The 19,053-nt window shown below is 39.3% G+C and overlaps 1 protein-coding gene across 7 annotated transcripts in view; it reads left to right on the top strand.

The window, feature by feature from the left end:
• Positions 1-10,647: 10,647 nt before the first annotated feature.
• Positions 10,648-19,053, top strand: part of GABPB1 (GA binding protein transcription factor subunit beta 1) — a gene marked incomplete at its 3' end in the record, with an annotated part of 61,491 nt that continues 53,085 nt past the window's right edge. For 2 of the 7 annotated variants that reach the window (XM_081049890.1, XM_081049887.1), the window contains exon 1: positions 11,115-11,166. In XM_081049890.1, the coding sequence (XP_080906016.1) occupies positions 11,143-11,166 (24 nt within the window). In that variant the 5' untranslated portion in view covers positions 11,115-11,142. The other 5 variants (XM_081049888.1, XM_081049891.1, XM_081049894.1 and 2 more) reach the window with 5 other exon arrangements.

Raw genomic sequence — 19,053 nt, 5'->3', positions numbered from 1 at the left:
CTCTAGCGGCCTAAACAGGAGAGAAAAAAGACCCCAGAAATCTTTCACATTTTCATGTGAGTCTGTTCTACCTGTTGTGCCAGGCTTTCACTCCTAAAAGGGAAACAGCATGGAAGAAAAGGGAGTCAGTAGAAATAAAATATAAATTTTGAGAGGCAGACCAAATGGCTAAAAATAAAAATATATATACTAATTTAACTGTTTTCTAACTCTGTATTACTTAGCTAAAATCTGTATTTTTTTATTTGTAAAATAGGGATAACACCTACCTCTGCATAGATTAAATGAGAAAATCTTTGTGAAAGCATTTAGTAGCTGCTAAATAAATGCATAGTAAGTGAAGTCCAATGTGCACTAATACCCAGCATTTAAATTTTCATGGTTGGTAACACATTTAAGTTGAAGATTCTTTTCTTTTTTTTTAAACAGGAGAAAATAATCAAATTTACTGCATATGTACATACTGGGGCTCCCTAAGAATATGAGACTTCAAAGGGCAGGAAGGCAATTCACATGGAGATGGAAAAGCAAATGTTTGGTAAATTAAGTGTCTGCTGGGCCATCTTTAAATGAAATATAGACAGGACTTGGATCAAATGGGTCTTGCGAAGTTCTTCCCTATCACCTAGTTCATATTAAACTATAGTCATCTATGATAAAAGCTCCTTTCCTGGAGCAGGTCCTCTATCTAAATTCTTTTAGGCAATTAGGGGAAAGATTGAAGGTTTTTTCTGAGTTTTTCATTTCCTGAAAATAATCAGCTTAAAATAATCAATATCCCAAAAGGCATATTTTGGCGTGGAAAACACTCCTTCTCAAAGGATTATAATTCTTTCCCAGTGAGAGTAGATTACACAGTATCATACATTTTTTTACCGGAAAGCTTTTGACAAATAACAGACTATTGAATGTATTTCATGTCAGACTTGCCCATTTTGTCTTCCAGAGTTCCAATTGCACTGATGCATATTTATCCCTATAAAATCTACTCTTAAGAATTGGCTAGTGCTTTTTGATAAGAACCAAAGGAATCCAAAGGTTAGGACACAACTTTAGTCCAGAGATTGGCAAACTATGTGGCCTACAGGCTGAATCCAGCCAAGTTGAAGATTCTTTATATGTTAAGTTTTGTAGGTATCAGAATCACCCAGAATTATTATAAGATAAGAATATATTATAAGATAAGACAAAGAAAGCATAATTGTAATCATTAGTTATATAAATTATTTAAACAATCCTTTTAGTATTGAAAATTTCACATATACAAAAGTAGAATAGAAAAAGAACCCCTATGTATGCATCATTCAGTTTCTACAATTACGATACCGACTACTCTTATTTCCTTGATAATGCCAACAGTTTATACCGTTGCGACTATATTATTTTGAAACTAATCTCAAATATCGTATCATTTCCACTTAAATATTTCAATGTCTCTCTAAAAGATTCTTCTTTAAAAATCTTAGTCATAACACTATTATCATAACAAAATATCATAGCTCAACAAAATGTGACTCCTTGGTATCATTAAATATCCAATCAATCACCAGTGTGTAACACTAACACTAATTAAGTGAATGAATATTCATCTGCTTTTATATACCACTTATTTCAACTTAAGAGACAGAATTCCAAATTCCAAGCCACTCCCCAGATGCAAATTAAAATTCAGGGATACTAAACAAATTGATGGATTTCCCAATAGTTACCTGCCATGCCTAAAGAAGTCATTGTTTCCAAATTGTGTAGAAACTATACAGATAATATGGTGGTTGCATTTCATCTGAAGACAGGACATTATTAATATTTATGACAATTTTTTTGGAAATAACTTTATGAATCTGTGGATAACTAGAGATACACTGTCTTAGTCAATTCAGGCTGCCATAACAAACTACCATAATCTGGGTGGTTTAAACAACAGAAATTTATACCTCCCAGTTCTAGGGGCTAGGAAGTGCAAGATCAAGGTGCTGGCAGATTCGGTTCCTTGTGAGAGCTCTCTTCTTGGCTTGCAGATGGCCTCCTCACTGTGTCCTCAGATGGCTTTTCCTCTGTGCTCAAGTTGAGAAATCTCTCTTCCTCTTCTTAGAAGGCCGCTAACACCATCATGAGGGATTAGGCCCCACCCTCATGACCTAATTTAAGATGAATTACCCCTCCTGCTCCCTCAAAGATTCCACTCTAAATACCATCACATTAGGAGTTTTAGGGGGACACAAACATTCAGTTCATAACAAACCTATAAATTTACAAAATGACTAAAAAGTCTGAAAAGCCAGTAAGTTAGCATGCTACATTTAATTCTTTACCTGTCCCTAAATTATTTTGGCTCCAAGTAATCTGAGATAATCATTCCTGGAAATCTTTCTTCACACATTAATATAAACCCCGTGCAGATGGAACTCATAACCTAATATCCCTATTTCCTCTCTCCATGCTACCTGAACACCAAAGCAAAACAGTTACATAAAAATAATTTTCGGCTCCTATCATGTTAGGGGAATTTTTCATGAAATGAATAATTTTTTCCCTCTTACCAGGTTGATTCTCTGCAATTGAAACAAAGGCTGAAGGATCTTTTTAGATTTTGCTAAGCTTGCAAATTTGCCAAAAAAGTGGAGCTGTTTGTAGTCATCCTTGGCCCCTTTCCAGGTTTGCTGGCTGCTTCCACTGTATAAGTGACCATGTTTTTACTAGTTGTGGGTGTGTAGCTACAGGAACTGCAGCAAAGAATTTCTGTATCTTGAACAAATTCTGTAAACTGAACCCCATTTCTCCCAATTTAAGCAAATTATTTTATTATTGGTCCTAAAAATATTAGATAAGACTTGAAATAATCTGCTCTTCAAAAGCTGGCAGGGAAAAATCAAAAAATTTGGTAACTCTATCAGCAATGCAATGGAGAAACATTTGGTACATGGAGGGCAATATGGCATTACCTATCAAAATTAAAAATACACATATGCCCTTTTGCAGAGCAATTCCACTCTGGGAATTGAAATGAGATATATTTAAAAGATGTATGCACAAGCAGTAATTAGACTACAAAAGATTAGCAACTCACTGTCCCTCAATTGGATAATGACTGGCTAAATAATCTGCAGAGGTAAGAAAAAATAATGCTTTTTATGCATTTATATGGAAAAGCCCAAGATGTCGTAAGTACAAAGTACAGAAGAGAATATATGGCACCCTTTCTGTTATATAAAAATGGAGAAAAATAATTATTATTCTTATTTACATGTACAGGCATGAAAAAACACAAAAAAGTAAAAGCAGAGGTTACTTTGGGAGTGGGAACTGTGTGGATAGAAGACAGTTGATGATGTTTAAAAAGTTTTTGTACCTGTGGATAGATTACCTATGCAAATAATTTTTTAAAAATCTGGCTGGGAGCCATAACCAACCAACAATTATTAAATGTTCAGCGTCTTAAAACAGACTAAGAAAAATACGGTTGTCCAAATGCAACCTTAATGGTCGGTTGTAAAATACAGGTTGAGTAAAGTGGCTGTGCCTAACCAGTTCTTGGAAATCAAAGTTTTCAGTGCCCCTGGGGAATTCTGAAATCAGTAACTTTGCCAAAGAATTTCACTTGCTCCCTGGAGGTCTTCTCTAGAACTCAGAGGGGGTAGACAAAGACAACATCATGCTCCTGCAATCAATTTAAAATTCTTCAGTGGTACATCTGCCAAAAATGCACACATTACTCATGTGAATCTAAAGACATGCCAGAAGAAGCCAGTAATTGTATTGTGGTGGAACATTTTTCTTTTACTTCTCTTTAATGTTAAAATGCTATTCTAATTGTAAATAAACAGTTTTAATAAACCTAGTAGAGAAAAATCTTCCTTATCAGTTACAGTGGGTTATTCTAAATTTTGAGACGATATGCCTGTTTTCCAAAAGGCATGTATTCATCACCAGCAGCAGTTATCTTTCATTCCATGTTTTAATTACCTTGGCTGGCAAAGCCATCTTGATTTTTTTCACTCAGAATTTCAGGTGACTGAAACTGCATGATAAACAATGAACACTACTATATACCATTCCAGTGTTTCCAATGTAAAGGACCCATACCACTGGTGATACTCAGCATGGTTCTAGGCAGTACACGAATAAAGCAGCAAACATCAAATCATATAGTGAATTAATCCTTTCTTCAAGCTTTCAAGATTCAAAGCACATGGCTGGCAAGAGTACCTAGTTAGGCTTTAACAACTGCCTTTGTTTTCATTACACTATTTTGTACAGTTGCCATCTTGACTTACTTCTTATTGCCAGAGGTCTAGAACACACGTTTATTGTGGGTTACCCACACTCATCCAATCACAACAAATAGGAGTGCAGGCTCTGCTGCACGTATTCCAGGAACTCCTGCTCACAAATCACAAAAATCCAATGTTTTTTTCTCAGGGCTTATCTTTCCTCGACTCCAATTCTTCCCCTGGGCTTCTGCAAGAGATACCTGGTTCTCTAGGAATGGTGTGATACAAAGTCAAGCTGGTTTTAAATGCTAGCTCTGTGTTGCTGTGAGTCTACCAAGTCAGTCAGCCAAATAAGCCTAAAAATTAGCTGCCTTGGAATTTAAGGGGAAGAAACGAGGTGACAAAAGTAGAGCAGCTGGCACACAATTGAATAGGTGTTCAATTAATGCAGATTTCTTCCCCTTATTCCTTTATTTTTCTCTGTCCTCAGTACTCTATTTTTCTATATTCTCTCCCAATGATCTCATTCACTCCCATGGCTTTTTTATTGCCTGTATTATGGATAACTTCTAATTTTCTATCACTGATTTTGCTTTTTTTCAGAGTACCAAACCTTACATTCTGTATCTGTTTAATAATTCCTCCTTCATGTTCTGGAATGATCTTAAACTCAACATGTAGAAAATAGAATGTCATCTTTCTCCAAATATACTTCTCCTTCTCTGTTTTCTCATTTTATTCATGCTATCGCTATCACCTCCATCGCTCAGGCTCAAAATCTCAACCATCCTTAACTCCTTCCTTCTTTCCTATCACATTGCATCAGACATGAATAAAATTTTATATACCATTTTAATAGCTTAAAAAGGTTACAAATGAAAAAATATGTCCGTTTTATTAAATACCCCACCACAGGTGAAAAAAATGAAATTAAGGCAAATTAGGAGACACGCCCAGGTCATATGCCTAGAGTGGTTAGAACCTAGACTAAAAACCAGTTAAGCCTTAAATTTAAGGCTCTTCACTCCAACTGCGGTGCTCTTTCACCTTCCATACCACCTCAAATTCAGCAATTTTTGCAAGTCTCTCCTCTCCTTCACCACGACCACCCCTAGAATTCAGGTTATACCTTATCTTTCTCATTTGTAGTGCATACATAGAAAGACTGGCTCAGTGAGCAAGTTGACAGTTGGTAGCATGTATCCACGTTTGCCCAGGAAACTTTTTTCTAACTTAACTCCAGCAAATTTTTTTAAACCTTGATATAATATAGATACTGAAAAGTACACCCACAACCCAAACCTACAGCTCAGTGAATCACAAGAACCCACGTAACTCCCACTCAGGTCAAGAAACAGAACATTGGAGTACCCCAGAAGCCCCAAGCATTACTCCGTGCTCCGCCCCAAGCTAACCATTTCTTTTTAATTTTTCACTAGCTAAACATATATTCCTAAATCTAGTTTGGTTTTGCTTGTTTTCTGAACTTTGAATTTTTCAAAGTGGCTATACCAGTATGTGTTCCACCAGCAATGTAATTTCAATTGTTCCAGTTCTTGGCCAGCACTTGGCATTTCGTTTTCCATTTTAGTCATTTTTATGAGTGTGCAGCAGTATCTCATTGTAGTTTTTTTTGGGGGGAGGGGTGAGGAAGGTGAACAGGACTTTACTCGGGAACAGTGTGTACTTCTGGGACTTTTTCCAACTTGTCTTTTCAATCTTAGTTGTGGAGTGTGCAGCTAAGCCTGGATCCAGGTCCAGTTGCCATTGTTAGTTGCAGGGGGTGCAGCCCACCATTTCTTGCCAGAGTTGAGGAGTCGATGTGGCAACCTTGTGGTTGAGAGGATGTGCTCCAACTGAGCCATCCGGGAGCTCAGCGGCAGCTTAGCTCAAGGTGCCCTGTTCAATCTTAGTTGCAGGAGGTGGAGCCCACCATCCCCTGCAGGAGTTGAGGAGTCAAACTGGCAACCTGTAGTTGAGAGCCTGCACTCCAACCAACTGAGCCATGTGGCACTGGCCCATGTGGGAATCCAACCAGCAGATTTTGGTGTTAGGAGCACGGAGCTCTAATCACCTGAGCCACCAGACAGACCAAATTGTGGTTTTAATTTGCATTTCCCGAATGATTCAAAAAGTTGAGCATCTTTACATGTTTATTGGCCATTCAGATATCCTCTTTTGTGAAGTCTCTTATCCATTTTACATTGGGTTTTTATTTTTGGGAGTTTATAAATTCTAGATAGGAGCAAAGCAGACATATTTCTATTGTAAAAAATGAATGCATTTGTCTGATGCTATTAGAACACCACTAACTCCCCTTACTTTGGTCCCAAATTCATCAATGAATCCTGTGGGAGCAATGTACAGGCTCCTGCACGTTCATTTCCATACCACTGCAATAAAGCAAGAATTCCAATAAAGCCAGTTGTAATGTTTTTTGCTGGTGGAGGGTCTTGCCTTTAATTTGTAAAATACACAACACTTGTCAAGTAAAATAAAATGAGGTATGCTTGTAGTTAACTTCATGTGTTCTCTCTAAAACAATGTAATATCGTTGTGCCAGGAAATTTCCTAGCTACTAGGGATCTAATGGCAAAAGAAAAAATAAAGTGAATAGGAACAATAGCTTTGGAATGAGACCTATATTGGAATCTTGTCTCTAACATTCACTAGCTTGGTGACTTAGGTAACTCATTTACCTATTTCAGCCTGTTTCCTTGTTGGAAAAATGAAGCTAATAATAGCTATTTTATAGAGTTGTTGTGAGGATTAAATGAGACAATATATGTAACAGGTTTTTCACAGTGGCTAGCACACAGGAAACATTCATTAAATGGTAGCTACTACAAATTTGGTTATTTCCATGTAGCCTTCCACTTCTATATGGAAGGAGAAACTAAGCAGATGTCCATTCCTCTCTTAGCTGTTATATTCTATCAAGTAAAAAACGGCATTTGAATTTAGATAAGTATTCCGAAAACCTGGTCCTTCTGACTACCTTCGTCTTGAGTACCTCTACAGCAATGCTTCAAATATTACCTGTACTGAAAGGTCATAGACAATTTTTTAAAATATAAAAATAACTAGAAAAAGGAAATAAAAAAGAAAACAAAGACATACACAAGACCAAAATTTTTATTATAGATACAGACAAAATTAGTGTTCTATTGCTATAAAAGTTTATAAATTCTTACTCTCAATTTCCATAAATGCCTGATAATGGACCAATAACAAAAAGATTTGTAGATTGGCACTGGCCTGAGAACCATACTTTTAGTGGTACCACTCAAGAAAACCAACAAAAATCTGAAGGGCTGAGGTCAGGGGCTGAAATGTGGGGACTCTACAGAAGGGTTGCTCTTAGTCCTGAGTCACCAGTTGGCTACCTAGTGGCCTTTTTATAGCCTCAAACACAACATCGTCACTCCCTAGCTCAAAAAACATCCACTCTTCCCTTGTCTTTATGGTAAAATCCCAATCCTTTAACATGGCATCCAAGGTCTGCTAGGCTGGTTCTACACAACTTTTTAAATCTGATTTTACACCACTGTCTATACCACTAGAATCCACTGTCCAATACAGCAGCAACTAGTCACACAAGTGGCTACTGAGCACTTGAAATGCGCCTAATATAGAAAGTGAAATTTAAATCTTAATTTTAAAATTATGTTTAAAAATCTGATATATAAGTCAATTACTGCAAAACTTTTAAGCATGTTAGGAACGACTTGGGTATGTGAATCTACTTTTTCAACTGTAAATCTTATGCAATCAACTTGAAATGTGCTGTCAGTGTAAAATACACACGATTTCAAACTTAGTAATAAGAACGTGAAACATTTAAAAATATTTAGTATTTTTCAGTACTGATTACGTATGAAATATTATTTTGTTTTGGATATATTCGATTAAATAAAATACATTAAAATTAATTTCAATTGCTCCTTTTTACTTTTTTAACGTGGCAACCACCAAATTTCGTGTGTGGCTTGTGTTATATTTATATTGGACAGTGCTGGCCTAGACAACCTTGGCCCAAACCTTGGAATCACTCTTGATTCCTCCCTTTTCCTCACTCATGTTTGATTTATTACCAACAAAATGTATCTTCAACCCATCCACTTTATCTCCTGCTACTCTCCAGGTTACTCTATTTCTTAAAACTCTTCAATGGCTTCTAGAGCACTTAAACTTACCAACGATGCAGAACTTCGTCTTCTACCATCCCTTTCTTTGCTTTCTAGACTTCAGCCACAGTAGCCTCCTTGCTAAACACAACAAACTCTTTCTCACTTTAGGATTTTTCTCTATTCCCTTTGGTCTCAAATACTACCCTTATTACCATTCAGGTCTTAGTTCAGAGAATACCTTCTCAGTGACTATACCTGACGAGCAACCCAAATTTTGCCTGCTCTCTCCCCCTCTTTATCCAAATACTCTTTTTAAATTTTCTTCATGGAACATATTATGGGATATTCTTTCCTCTGTTTTTGTAAAACTTGTTCATTAGAGTCTGTTTCCTCCACTAGAAATAGGAGGAGGAACCTTTGTTGGTCTTGTTGCTGCTTAATCTATTCCAGTGTACAACAGTGCCAGTTACAGATGGGTGCTTTTGAAACAATGTAAATTAATATCTATTTACATACTGACATATCTGGTTGGTTGGTTCACAATCACTTCAAATTCTACATGGTCAAAATAGAACCTTCTTCCTTCCCTAACATGTATTCCTCTTCCCTTGTTTCTAATCTCGGTGAAGATGTTACCATCCTCTCAGCTGCTCTCCTAACAAACTTGGGAGTCAAGTGTTCCTTGCTATCTTCCTCAGTCATCCCCTTATCCAACTAAATCCCCAAGCTCTCAATGACCACTGGTTGTATTCTTCACTCCTGTTTGCCACTATCTCAGACCAAGTCATTAGTCTCTCACAGATTATTGTTTTCTCCAAATTGTTTTCCATGCCTCTGACTTTTGCTTGATAATTGTCGTTTGTCTAAATCCAATCTTATGATGCTTCTATTTAAAACGTTTCAACTACTTTCTCTTAGTCAAAAACTAATTCTGGCACATGGTATTGCAGGCCTTCATGACTGACCTCTTTAGGAACATCTCAGGCACTCCTGAAACACCATTATCTTTCTTCACCCAACAGTCTCTTCAGAGCTTGCCTCGTAGCCTTTGCACTTCTTGCTTCCTGTCTGGTAGGTCCTTCCCCAAACCCCTTATTAACGGTAACTGCTTTTCCAGTACCATTCCATTCCTCCCTTCCAAGGTAAGAGATCCCTGCTGTGTAAGATTTCACAGTATTCAGCAGTTTACCCTCATTATACAACTGGGCTGCCTATTTACTTGTCTGCATTCTACAGCATTAGATCGATGAGGGCAAAGATTCTAGAGAAATAATTAGCTGAATAAATTCAAATAAACTCAACGTTAAAGAAAAGCATGCCATCAAAAATTTGACAGATTTTTACCAACTGAAGCAATGAAATATTAGATCAAAGAAAACAAGAATATGGCTCCTGTGCCATTTACTTTGCTTCTATTTTAGGCACAATGCTTCACTTCACGAAGGTACAAAGACTTTACAAATCTTTATGACATCAACATTACAAAAGGGTAAGCCTGAAAGATTACTTATCCGAGGCCACAAAAATCAGTGGGCAATATGGATTTCACTAAACTTGTCAGCTATCCTGGATTTGTCTCAGATTATTCTCAGCTCCTAAATATAGGATGCCAAAGGTTGCAGTTATAGCAGGCTGGAAAAGCCAGGTGGGAAAGTCATTCCCAGGCTCCTCTATTAAACACCTACCAGTGTGTTAGGTTTCTTAGCAAATCAGCCCACGTAAGTTAAGGCTTGCAATTGCAAATCATCATCTCCAAATAAACTTCTGCATCGTTCTTATTAAAGTACAACAAAAAATCTTGACATTCCAGCCACGAAAAAGCACATCTCTACCTGTGCGGTGACAACAATCCAAGGGAATTCAGTGAGCAGCTATTAGCATGTATGAAGTATGACACAGCATCAGAATGCTAAAAAAAAAAAAAAAAAAAGGCTACAGAAATATGTGCGTCTCCGTCATAAACCTGACCGCCTTTCGTTCCTCCCCTTGTACCTCAACAGCGACTCCTGTTCCAGTCTGCCTAGTTGAATCTAGGGTTACTTTTAAGTTAAATTCTGGCTGCCCCTCAATGTCCCAGGACGCTCCTAGGCGGCTCAGCATAATCTTGCAGGAGTCCGAATTCCCTCATGCCTCTGCAGTCATGCCGGAGAGATACGAAGATCAGCACACGCACTTTAGTTTCCCAACTCTTAACCCCCTGAAGAAGAGGCGGGAAAGCTGGGCGGCCGGCCGGGCTGCTGCGCGGCGCACATGGCCGGCCGCAGCTCCCAGCCCGTGCCGCGCAGGCGCCGGGCGAGCCGGGACTTGCGGTTGCCGAGCGCGGATCAGTCCGCCGCTTTCTTTGTGTGGCGGAGCTCTAAGAAATGGCCTATTTCCCTCCGCTCCGTTAAAAAGAAAAAGCAGACCCTCTCGCCCCCCTTCTTCCCTCCGGAATGGAGTCAGGGTGTGGGTGGGCGAGGGAAGTGCTGACGAGGGCCGGGGCGGAAAGGCTCAGATGCCGGATTGCCGAGGGCCGGGTTCGGAAGGGATGCTGGGAGCTTTGACTCACTCGCACACCATGTGTCCCTCCGCGCGCAGCACGGGGGACTTTTCGGTGGGGATTTTGGGCGCCGACCAGACGCGGCATTTTCGGAAAATAGCGCCCTGTGCAGCTGAAGCGCTTTGTGTGTAGCGGGGCCGCGTCAGCCCGGCCGGGTACGAAGCTCCTCGGGTCCCCGCACCACCTCCTGCTGCTCCCCCGTCGCCGCTCCCGAAGCTTTTCCAGGTCAGTGCGGGTCTGTGTAGGGCCCTGTTACCACCGGATGTGGAAGTTGATCTCTTCGCTGGTAAAAAATAATTCCACTTCCCCCGGAACCCAGATCATCCCCGCGATTTCCTGTTTATTGCATTAAGGCGCCGGGTTTCCGGGGCTCCTGGCCCCGCTTATTCCGCGGGGGTCGGCGGGGTCGGCCTGGGCGCCCGCTCCGCCCGCGCCGCCGCCGCGCATTGTCCGCGGGCACCCAGCTTCTGGGAGGGGCGGGCAGACATGGTGGCGGCCGCCGCCCCCTCCTCGGCCCGGGCGGGCCGCGGCCTCCCCGCCGCTCCCTGCCGGGGCGGTCCGGAGCGGCGGCCTCGGGGCGAGGACGGGGTCGGGCCCTGGCGGCGGGGACTTTGCGGGCGGCGGGAGACGAGCGGTGAACGAACGAGCCAGGGCGGGAGGGAGCCGGGCGGGCACGGCCGGGCCGCGGCGCCCGCTGCCCCGGGACCCGTGGGTCTCTTTGTCTGGGCGGCCTTACGGCCCCACCAGGCTCGCTGAAGCGGTGAAGGGGCGGCGAGGAAGGCCGGCCCCGGGCGCGCGGTGCTGGGGGCCCCGGGGACGGGAGGCGCTCGGGCGGTGGCGGAAGCAGCGGGTCGGGACAGCCTTAACCGGGGAGCCCGTCCGGTCCCGCGCGGGGCTGCCACGGCGACTGCCTCGGCGAGGGGACTGGAGTTGGAAGGGGACGAAGCCGGCCTCTCTGGATGCTGGGGACTTCTGATTTTGGGACTTGACCGCCGGGATCTGCGTGTGCAAAGCTTTGGGAAACAAGTTGAGCCTTTTGCCAGGCCATTTCTGCCTGGGCACAGTTACTGAGTGTGTGTTGCGTTGAAGTTCTGTCGCGTTGAAGCAGCGTGCCTACCCTCCAGGGTGCATCGTGAAAACTGAAACCGAAGGAATGATAGGCCCGCTTTGTGTGTGTTTTCCCATTTTAAGCTTGTTTGCAATACACACACTCTTGCTTTGAACCTGATTGGACTGTGGCAAGCAGACAGATGTTCAAAGGAGGGCCAGAGAGCACGGTGCTTCTGAAGGGGGCTTGGTAATGTGGAAATATTTTAAGTGCTCTCCGGACGCTGACTTGCTGTCGCGATTCAGGCAAGTTACTTTCCGAAGTACGATGTTTATCTGGAAAGTGGTTTTATCTGGAAAGTGGTTTGATGTAGTCAGTCAAGGATCCTTGTAAGTTGCCATCTCAGAATTAAAGATGCAGAAGTTGGTGGTCAGAAATTATTTTTGCAAATACAGTTTATGTCACGTAGCGACCCACCCAGTTTGATTTATATTTCTCACTGACGTAACCATCAACGTTGACACTTCCACTTTCAGGCTCAGACTTTGAATTTAAGGAAACCCAATAGGCTTTCTTTTTATTTTCCTCTTAAGTATTTTTCCAAAAATAACAAAAAAATTCATTAGATGTTAACATAAGTGACATATTAGACGAGTGACATTGTTTTGAATTTCTACAAGTCTTTTTTTAAAGTCTGGTTGAGTAGAAGACAGATTCTTAAATCTACTGCATTCAATCTATTGCAGTGTCACCATGTAACCTCTGGAAAACTCCACGGTATACTCATGTCTTTTTTTAAAGCTAAGAAATGTGTTATTTCTATCCTTTTTTTCACCATGCAAGTCAAGTCAGGATGTTATTGCCAGACATTTAAAAAATGTAGATAAGTAGGTTGATTTCTATTTTTCTTAGGCTCTAACTCTTCAGTTTGGGATTTAGATGCATAAAAAACATTACGCATAAAGACTGCATAATCCGCATATGATCCTGGAGACTCAGGGACATTTGCAAATATTTTGAGTGTTTAAATGTAACTTTTAATTCCACAACTTATTTTCAATGTACACATGTAAAACGTGAACTACCTATTTGATGTTCTTGTGAAAACGTGTGTGTAAATATAGTTTTTGAAGATAGGACACTCACTTTTCAAAGCACTGTAGGAGCTCCAGATTTAAAAGGAATCCTGTAGCGTAACCTTTGACGAAACAATACTTTTTTGTAATGCATATATTTACCCTTAGAGTTAACTCTGTTACTTAGAGTACAGTTCTCTCTTTGAATCCATCTGGGTTTTCTAGATTGGGGACAATTACTGTGTGAATGTGAGAAAATTTAAGGCCATACATATTTTGATTTAATGGTGTTGAAATGAAGCTAAATTCATTTCCAGTTGTTTCTGTGAACTCTAGCCTGATTCTGTCAGTCTGTAGTTCTCTACTGTTCATCAACAGGAAGCATCTGGTCCTTCTTGATGTAATTGTTAGAAAATACCAGGTATATTTTTGATGTTTGCTATTCAAATGAAAATAAATTTCAGATTGGATCTTGGTTTGCCCCCACCCCTCTCATCTCTAAGAAGTATTTATAATGGGCCTCATCTCCCATTGAATGGACATTTTTATTTTGGCCTTTGAATACCTCATGAGTTGGACATGGTAACAGGTAAAGAAAGCGAAGAGGTCATAAGAATTCAGAAGTCATGAAATTTTGAATCATGAGTTCATTTTGAGGGTGCGTTTTTGAGGGTGCAGTGTCGGTTTGCAAATAGCCTAAGTGTGGGTGAACTCACTGATGGGTTCCATTGCTTTTCTCTCTTTGCAAACATTAAAAAACAAGTCGAAGCAAAACTGTAGAGTTCAGGGCAACTTAATTTTCTAATGAGTATCGTTTCTTTGGCCCCATAGCTTTCCAAGTAGTAATCATGTGTTTCTGTAGCACTAATGTGTCTACAGCTATAATTAGTATTATACTTAAATTTTCTGAAGATGTTCCATCATGTTCTGTAGAAGAAAAATCTATTTAATCTGTTAGTACTAGGGCCTGTGTTTCCTCGCAGTTTTGACAACACTACTCTGTACAGAGAAGATGCTTTGGTGGGCTAATACATCTTTATTTGCACTAAGTATGTCCATGACAGAGGTGTAGAGGCTTAAGAATGAAGTAATTTCTCCACTGAAAGTAAATCCATATGCAGGGCCATTGATACATTTAGAAATAGAAATCTATAACTCTTAGCGCTAGTACTGTTACCTTTTAATGGGAATAATTGTAAGGGCTGGCAGTTAGGGCCCAAGATGCTAATGCACAAATTAAGTTGAAGACTTGATTACTTTAACCATTGTACATTTAATACGAAAACACTAGCATACTTTTTTAAAAAGAGTAAGTGCCGTTCTGAAGTTGGTAGAACAGCATCTGCGTATAGAAAGAGCAGGCTGTTGGTCCCTTTACTTTGTACTGGTTGAATTATACCTGGGGCATTGTCAGCTTTTGAGGTAGCATATTATAAGTGGGACCTTATACCAGTTCTCTGACTTTATATCAGAATCACCTGGAGAGCTAATTTAAAAAATCCACACAGGCCCAAGGTTAAGTTGGATAGGACCTAGGCCACTTTTTCTCAAGTTCTTCAGGTGGTAGACACTCAAGTTTAAAAACCACTGAACGATAGAGCATATCAAGAGGACCTTGATCAATGGGGGAAATGGAAAGGAGAAAAGGTTGAAAAAAATGTGATGTTTGGCCCAAAAAAGAGAAGCTCATCTAAGAAATGATAGTCGTCTTTGACTATTTAGATGCCTGTCACAAAAAGATCAGGTTTGATCTTTCCCGAAAGAACTAGGATCAATGGGGTAGAAGTTAGAAGGAGGCAGATTTAAGCATTCTTCCAAAAAAAACTTTTTTCAAAACAGGGAAAATACAATGGGTTGTTTTGGGTGGCAGGCTGTCCTTTCTCACTGACAGTGTTAAAGTTAGGGTAGAGGAATTGACGTGCAGAGTGACGATTTGGGCCTGGTGTCCTTATATTTCCTACAGACTGAGATTTTACGAAATATGGTTAGGTTTGCAGGTACAAAAGTGGAAGAGCATAAGCTAATTGAGTGGAAGAAACTAGCTGGTTAGCTGAACAGAATCAGTCATGGTTTTTATTTTCTTGCATAAAGAAATGAGGATTCTGTGAGAGAACTATTTGATGAGGGCTTTAAATCCAGCTATAATTTGACAGACTCAAAAGCCTTCTGACGTGGAAATTTCCATTTAAGGGAATTTATCTTGATATAATAAAGATAATTACTAAATTGGTAGCTGTGAGCATAGCAATTGCAGCATTGTTGATAATAAAAGCTGTGTATTAACACGTGATCCCCACATTAATCTTTTGAAGAAGTAGGTAATATCCCCATTTTTCAGAAGAGAAGACTGAGCAATAGAGAAATGAGGTAGCTTGCCCAAGTTAAGAATTACACATAAATGAGAATTTGTAAGTACATGAAGTGTTTTGTATTTTTTTAAGTTTTATTCCTTACCATTCTAAAAGTAATACATTAATTGAATAAAGAAAAATATCACTGACTCCTACCACCCTACCATAATCATTTCTCTGTTGTTTTCTTCAACTTACGTGTAGTATTATTATTTTATTTTTCAGTTACAGTTGACATTAAGTATTATTTTAGTTTCAGGTGTACAGCATAGTGGTTAGACATTTGTAGACTTTATGAAGTGATCCCTGATTAGTACCCACCTGGCGCTATACGTAGTTACTACAATATTATTGACTAATTTTCCTATACTGTACTTTACATCCCCGTGACTCTTTTATAACTACCAATTTGTACTTCTTTATCCCTTCACCTTTTTCACCCAGTCCGCAACACCTCTCCCATCTGGCAACCATCAGTTTGTTTTCTGTATGAGTCTGTTTCTGGGTTTTTCAGTTTGTTTATTTTGTTCTTTAGATTCTACATATAAATGAGATCGTATGGTATTTGTCTGACTTATTTCACTTAGCCTAAGTCTATCCATGTTGTCCCATTATGTATAATATTTTAAATGTATTTGTCCTAGTTTAGTCATTCTTTACCTATGTCACTTTAGGCAACTTACTAAAATCACTCTGTGCCTCTGTTTCCTTCTTTGTAAAATGGGGATAATTATACCTCCCTTGTGGTAGTTGGGAAGATTAAATGAATTACTGCATATAAAGTGGTCAGAACAACGTCTGACACATACGTACCGTGTTTCCCCGAAAATAAGACCTAGTCGGACCATCAGCTCTAATGTGTCTTTTGGAGCAAAAATTAATATAAGACCCGGTCTTATAATAAAATAAGACCGGGTCTTATATAATACAATATAATGTAATATAATGCCAGGTCTTATATCAAGGCGTTAGAGCTGATGGTATTATTTTCGGGGAAACAGGATACTAGTTAACTCAATAAATGTTAGCAATTATTATTATAGGTTCATAGCCCACTAAAACCTTTCAGGTCTGATAGGTTTTGGAATTAAGACTTTTTTTGAATATAGGCAAGTTAACGTTATGTAACCTTTGAACAGAGTGCAGAACTATATCCTTCTTCAAACATGTTACTATTTCTGCAGCAAAACATGAACATTTACACTAAATGGGGGTAAGTAAAGACTATAAATAGCTTCATGTTCAGGTAAGGTTTTTACTGCCAAATATGTTCTTTTGGGTTTCAGAGCTTTTTTGGATTTTGGAATTTCAGTTAAGGAACTTGTAGAACATTTACTCAATGTTGAGTCCTATTTTATTTTGATATTAAAACATACCTTTTCATTTTATATAACTGTAATCCATGATAATTCTGTCTCATTACACAAGGGATAAGACATTTCTACTATGGAGGTTAACTACAGCAGTGATTCTTTAAAGGAGGTGAGTGGAGACCACCACGGCACCTCCTCTTCTGCAGCTTTGGAAACTGAGGTGGATGTTTATCCTAGCTCATAATACAGAACTGGACATTGAAATGATCACTTCCTTTCATGATAAATTATTGGATGTACAGCCTCTCTGACTCTTGGAAAGCGTCTACAGCGATTATCATACAGCCAAACAGGAAAACGTTTAATTGTAATTTTTTTATTAAGGTATAGTTGACATACAATATTATGAGTTTTAGGTGCACAACATAGTTACTCAACGTTTATATACCTTACAAAGTGATCACGATAAATCTAGTAATCATTTTTTACTGTACAAAGTTATGCCACTACTGATCATATTCCCTATACTGTACATTACATCCCCATGACTTATTTATTTTATAACTGTAAACTTGTACCTCTTATTCCCCTTCACTTTTTTCACCCGTCTCCCAACTCTCTCCCCTATGGCAATCATAAGTTTGTTTTGTATATATGAGCCTTTGTTCATTTGTTTTTTTAGATTACACATATAAATGATATCATATGGTAGGTACTTGTCTTTGTCTTATTTCACTTAGCATGATATTTCTAGGTTCAACCAAATGGCAATATTTCATTCCTTTCTATGGCTGAGTAATATTCTATTGTGTATATATATACCACATCTTCATCCCTTCATCCATCGATGGACATTTAGGTTGCTTTCATATTTTGGTTATTGTGAATAATGCTGCAGTGAATGTAGGGATGCGTGTATCTTTTCAAACTTAAAGAGTGTTTTAGTCAGTTTGAACTGCTATTAGAAAATATCAGAAACAGGGTAGCTTATAAACAACAGAAATTATTTCTCACAGTTCTGGAGGTTGGGAGGTCCAAGATCAAGGTACCATCACGGTTGGGTTCTGGTGAGAACTCTTCCGAGTTGCAGACTTCTCTGTTGTATTATATATAGTGGAAAGAGCAAGGGAGTTGTCCTCTGGTTTCTCTTTGTAGGCTCATTAACCTCATTCATGATCTGCCTTCATGACCTAATCACCTCCCAAAGGCACCGCCTTCTAATACCATCACTTTGGGCATTAGGAATTCAACATACAAATTTGAGCGGCGGCCGGGAGAGACAAATATTCAGACCACAGCAAACGGTAGGTGTATAAGTGAATGATCTAAAAAAATTTCCCTTGCATCCTAATTGGCTTGTGTAAACTCTTTGATCTTTGCCTGTGTGATTACTCCATCTGCGTTCCTTTCTAGTCTGTTCATAGGGACCTTCAAATTCCCCCCTTGGCTTATTCCTGTATGTATTAGATATAACCTGAACTTGACATGAGCCATGTCTTGCATATTTTACAACGTTGCTGTTGTCAAATCTTTCTACCATCTATTTTCTGTTTTTCCTCACTGGTTGTAGTGTATTTGTGGATGAAGGTGGGTAATTACGAAGTTTTTTTTTTGGCCACTGTAAATTTATGCTTAACATTCCAATGGGCCCTTGCTACTTCTTGGCAATTATTTTAAGAATGCATATTTTTCTGTTGTCTCATATATCTTATTCCTCTCTCTCAAAAGACTCCATTGAATTCTCCTTAATTGAAAAAGAAAATAGATTACAAGCTTGCACATTTTTTTTTCATTGTCACCAAGACAAATCTCTTATTTTGTAAACTGACTAAAGTGGAATCTCTTGCTTTTCTAGAAATCTTGCCGCCATGCTTTTCCTCTTTCTGACTACTTTGATCATTATTTGCAATGGTTATTCCTTCCTGCCTTCATGTGTTTACAGACTTCTATATCTGGGGAGGAAAAAAAAAATCTTTGATTAAGCATTGCTACTGTTCTTTCCAGTTATCTCCCTTGTTTCTCTTTCAATTTTTTTAAAGATCTTGGTTAAAATTGCTGCCCTCAGTTATTTTACTACTTCTTCCCTAACTTGCTGCAATTTTGTAATGTCATATTCAGACTGTTACTTCGAGAGACATCCTTGCCCATGGTTTTGGCTTCATCCTGATTTTATTCAGCCAGTATGTATGTATTACTACAGTCGTGTGCCACTTAATGGAGGAGATCCATTCGTTAGGTGATTTCATCATTGTGTGAACATCACAGAGTGCACTTATACAGACCTAGATGTACAGCTGACTACACACCTAGGCTACATGGTTTAGCCTATTGCTCCTGGGCTACAAGCCTGTACACGTTACTGAACAAAACAACTCGAGATTAAAT

Source organism: Rhinolophus hipposideros, assembly GCF_964194185.1.
Source record: "Rhinolophus hipposideros genome assembly, chromosome: 5".
NCBI classification, from domain to species: domain Eukaryota; kingdom Metazoa; phylum Chordata; class Mammalia; order Chiroptera; family Rhinolophidae; genus Rhinolophus; species Rhinolophus hipposideros.
Note: the sequence above shows the minus strand (reverse complement) of the source record. Positions and strands in the feature narration are given on the sequence as shown.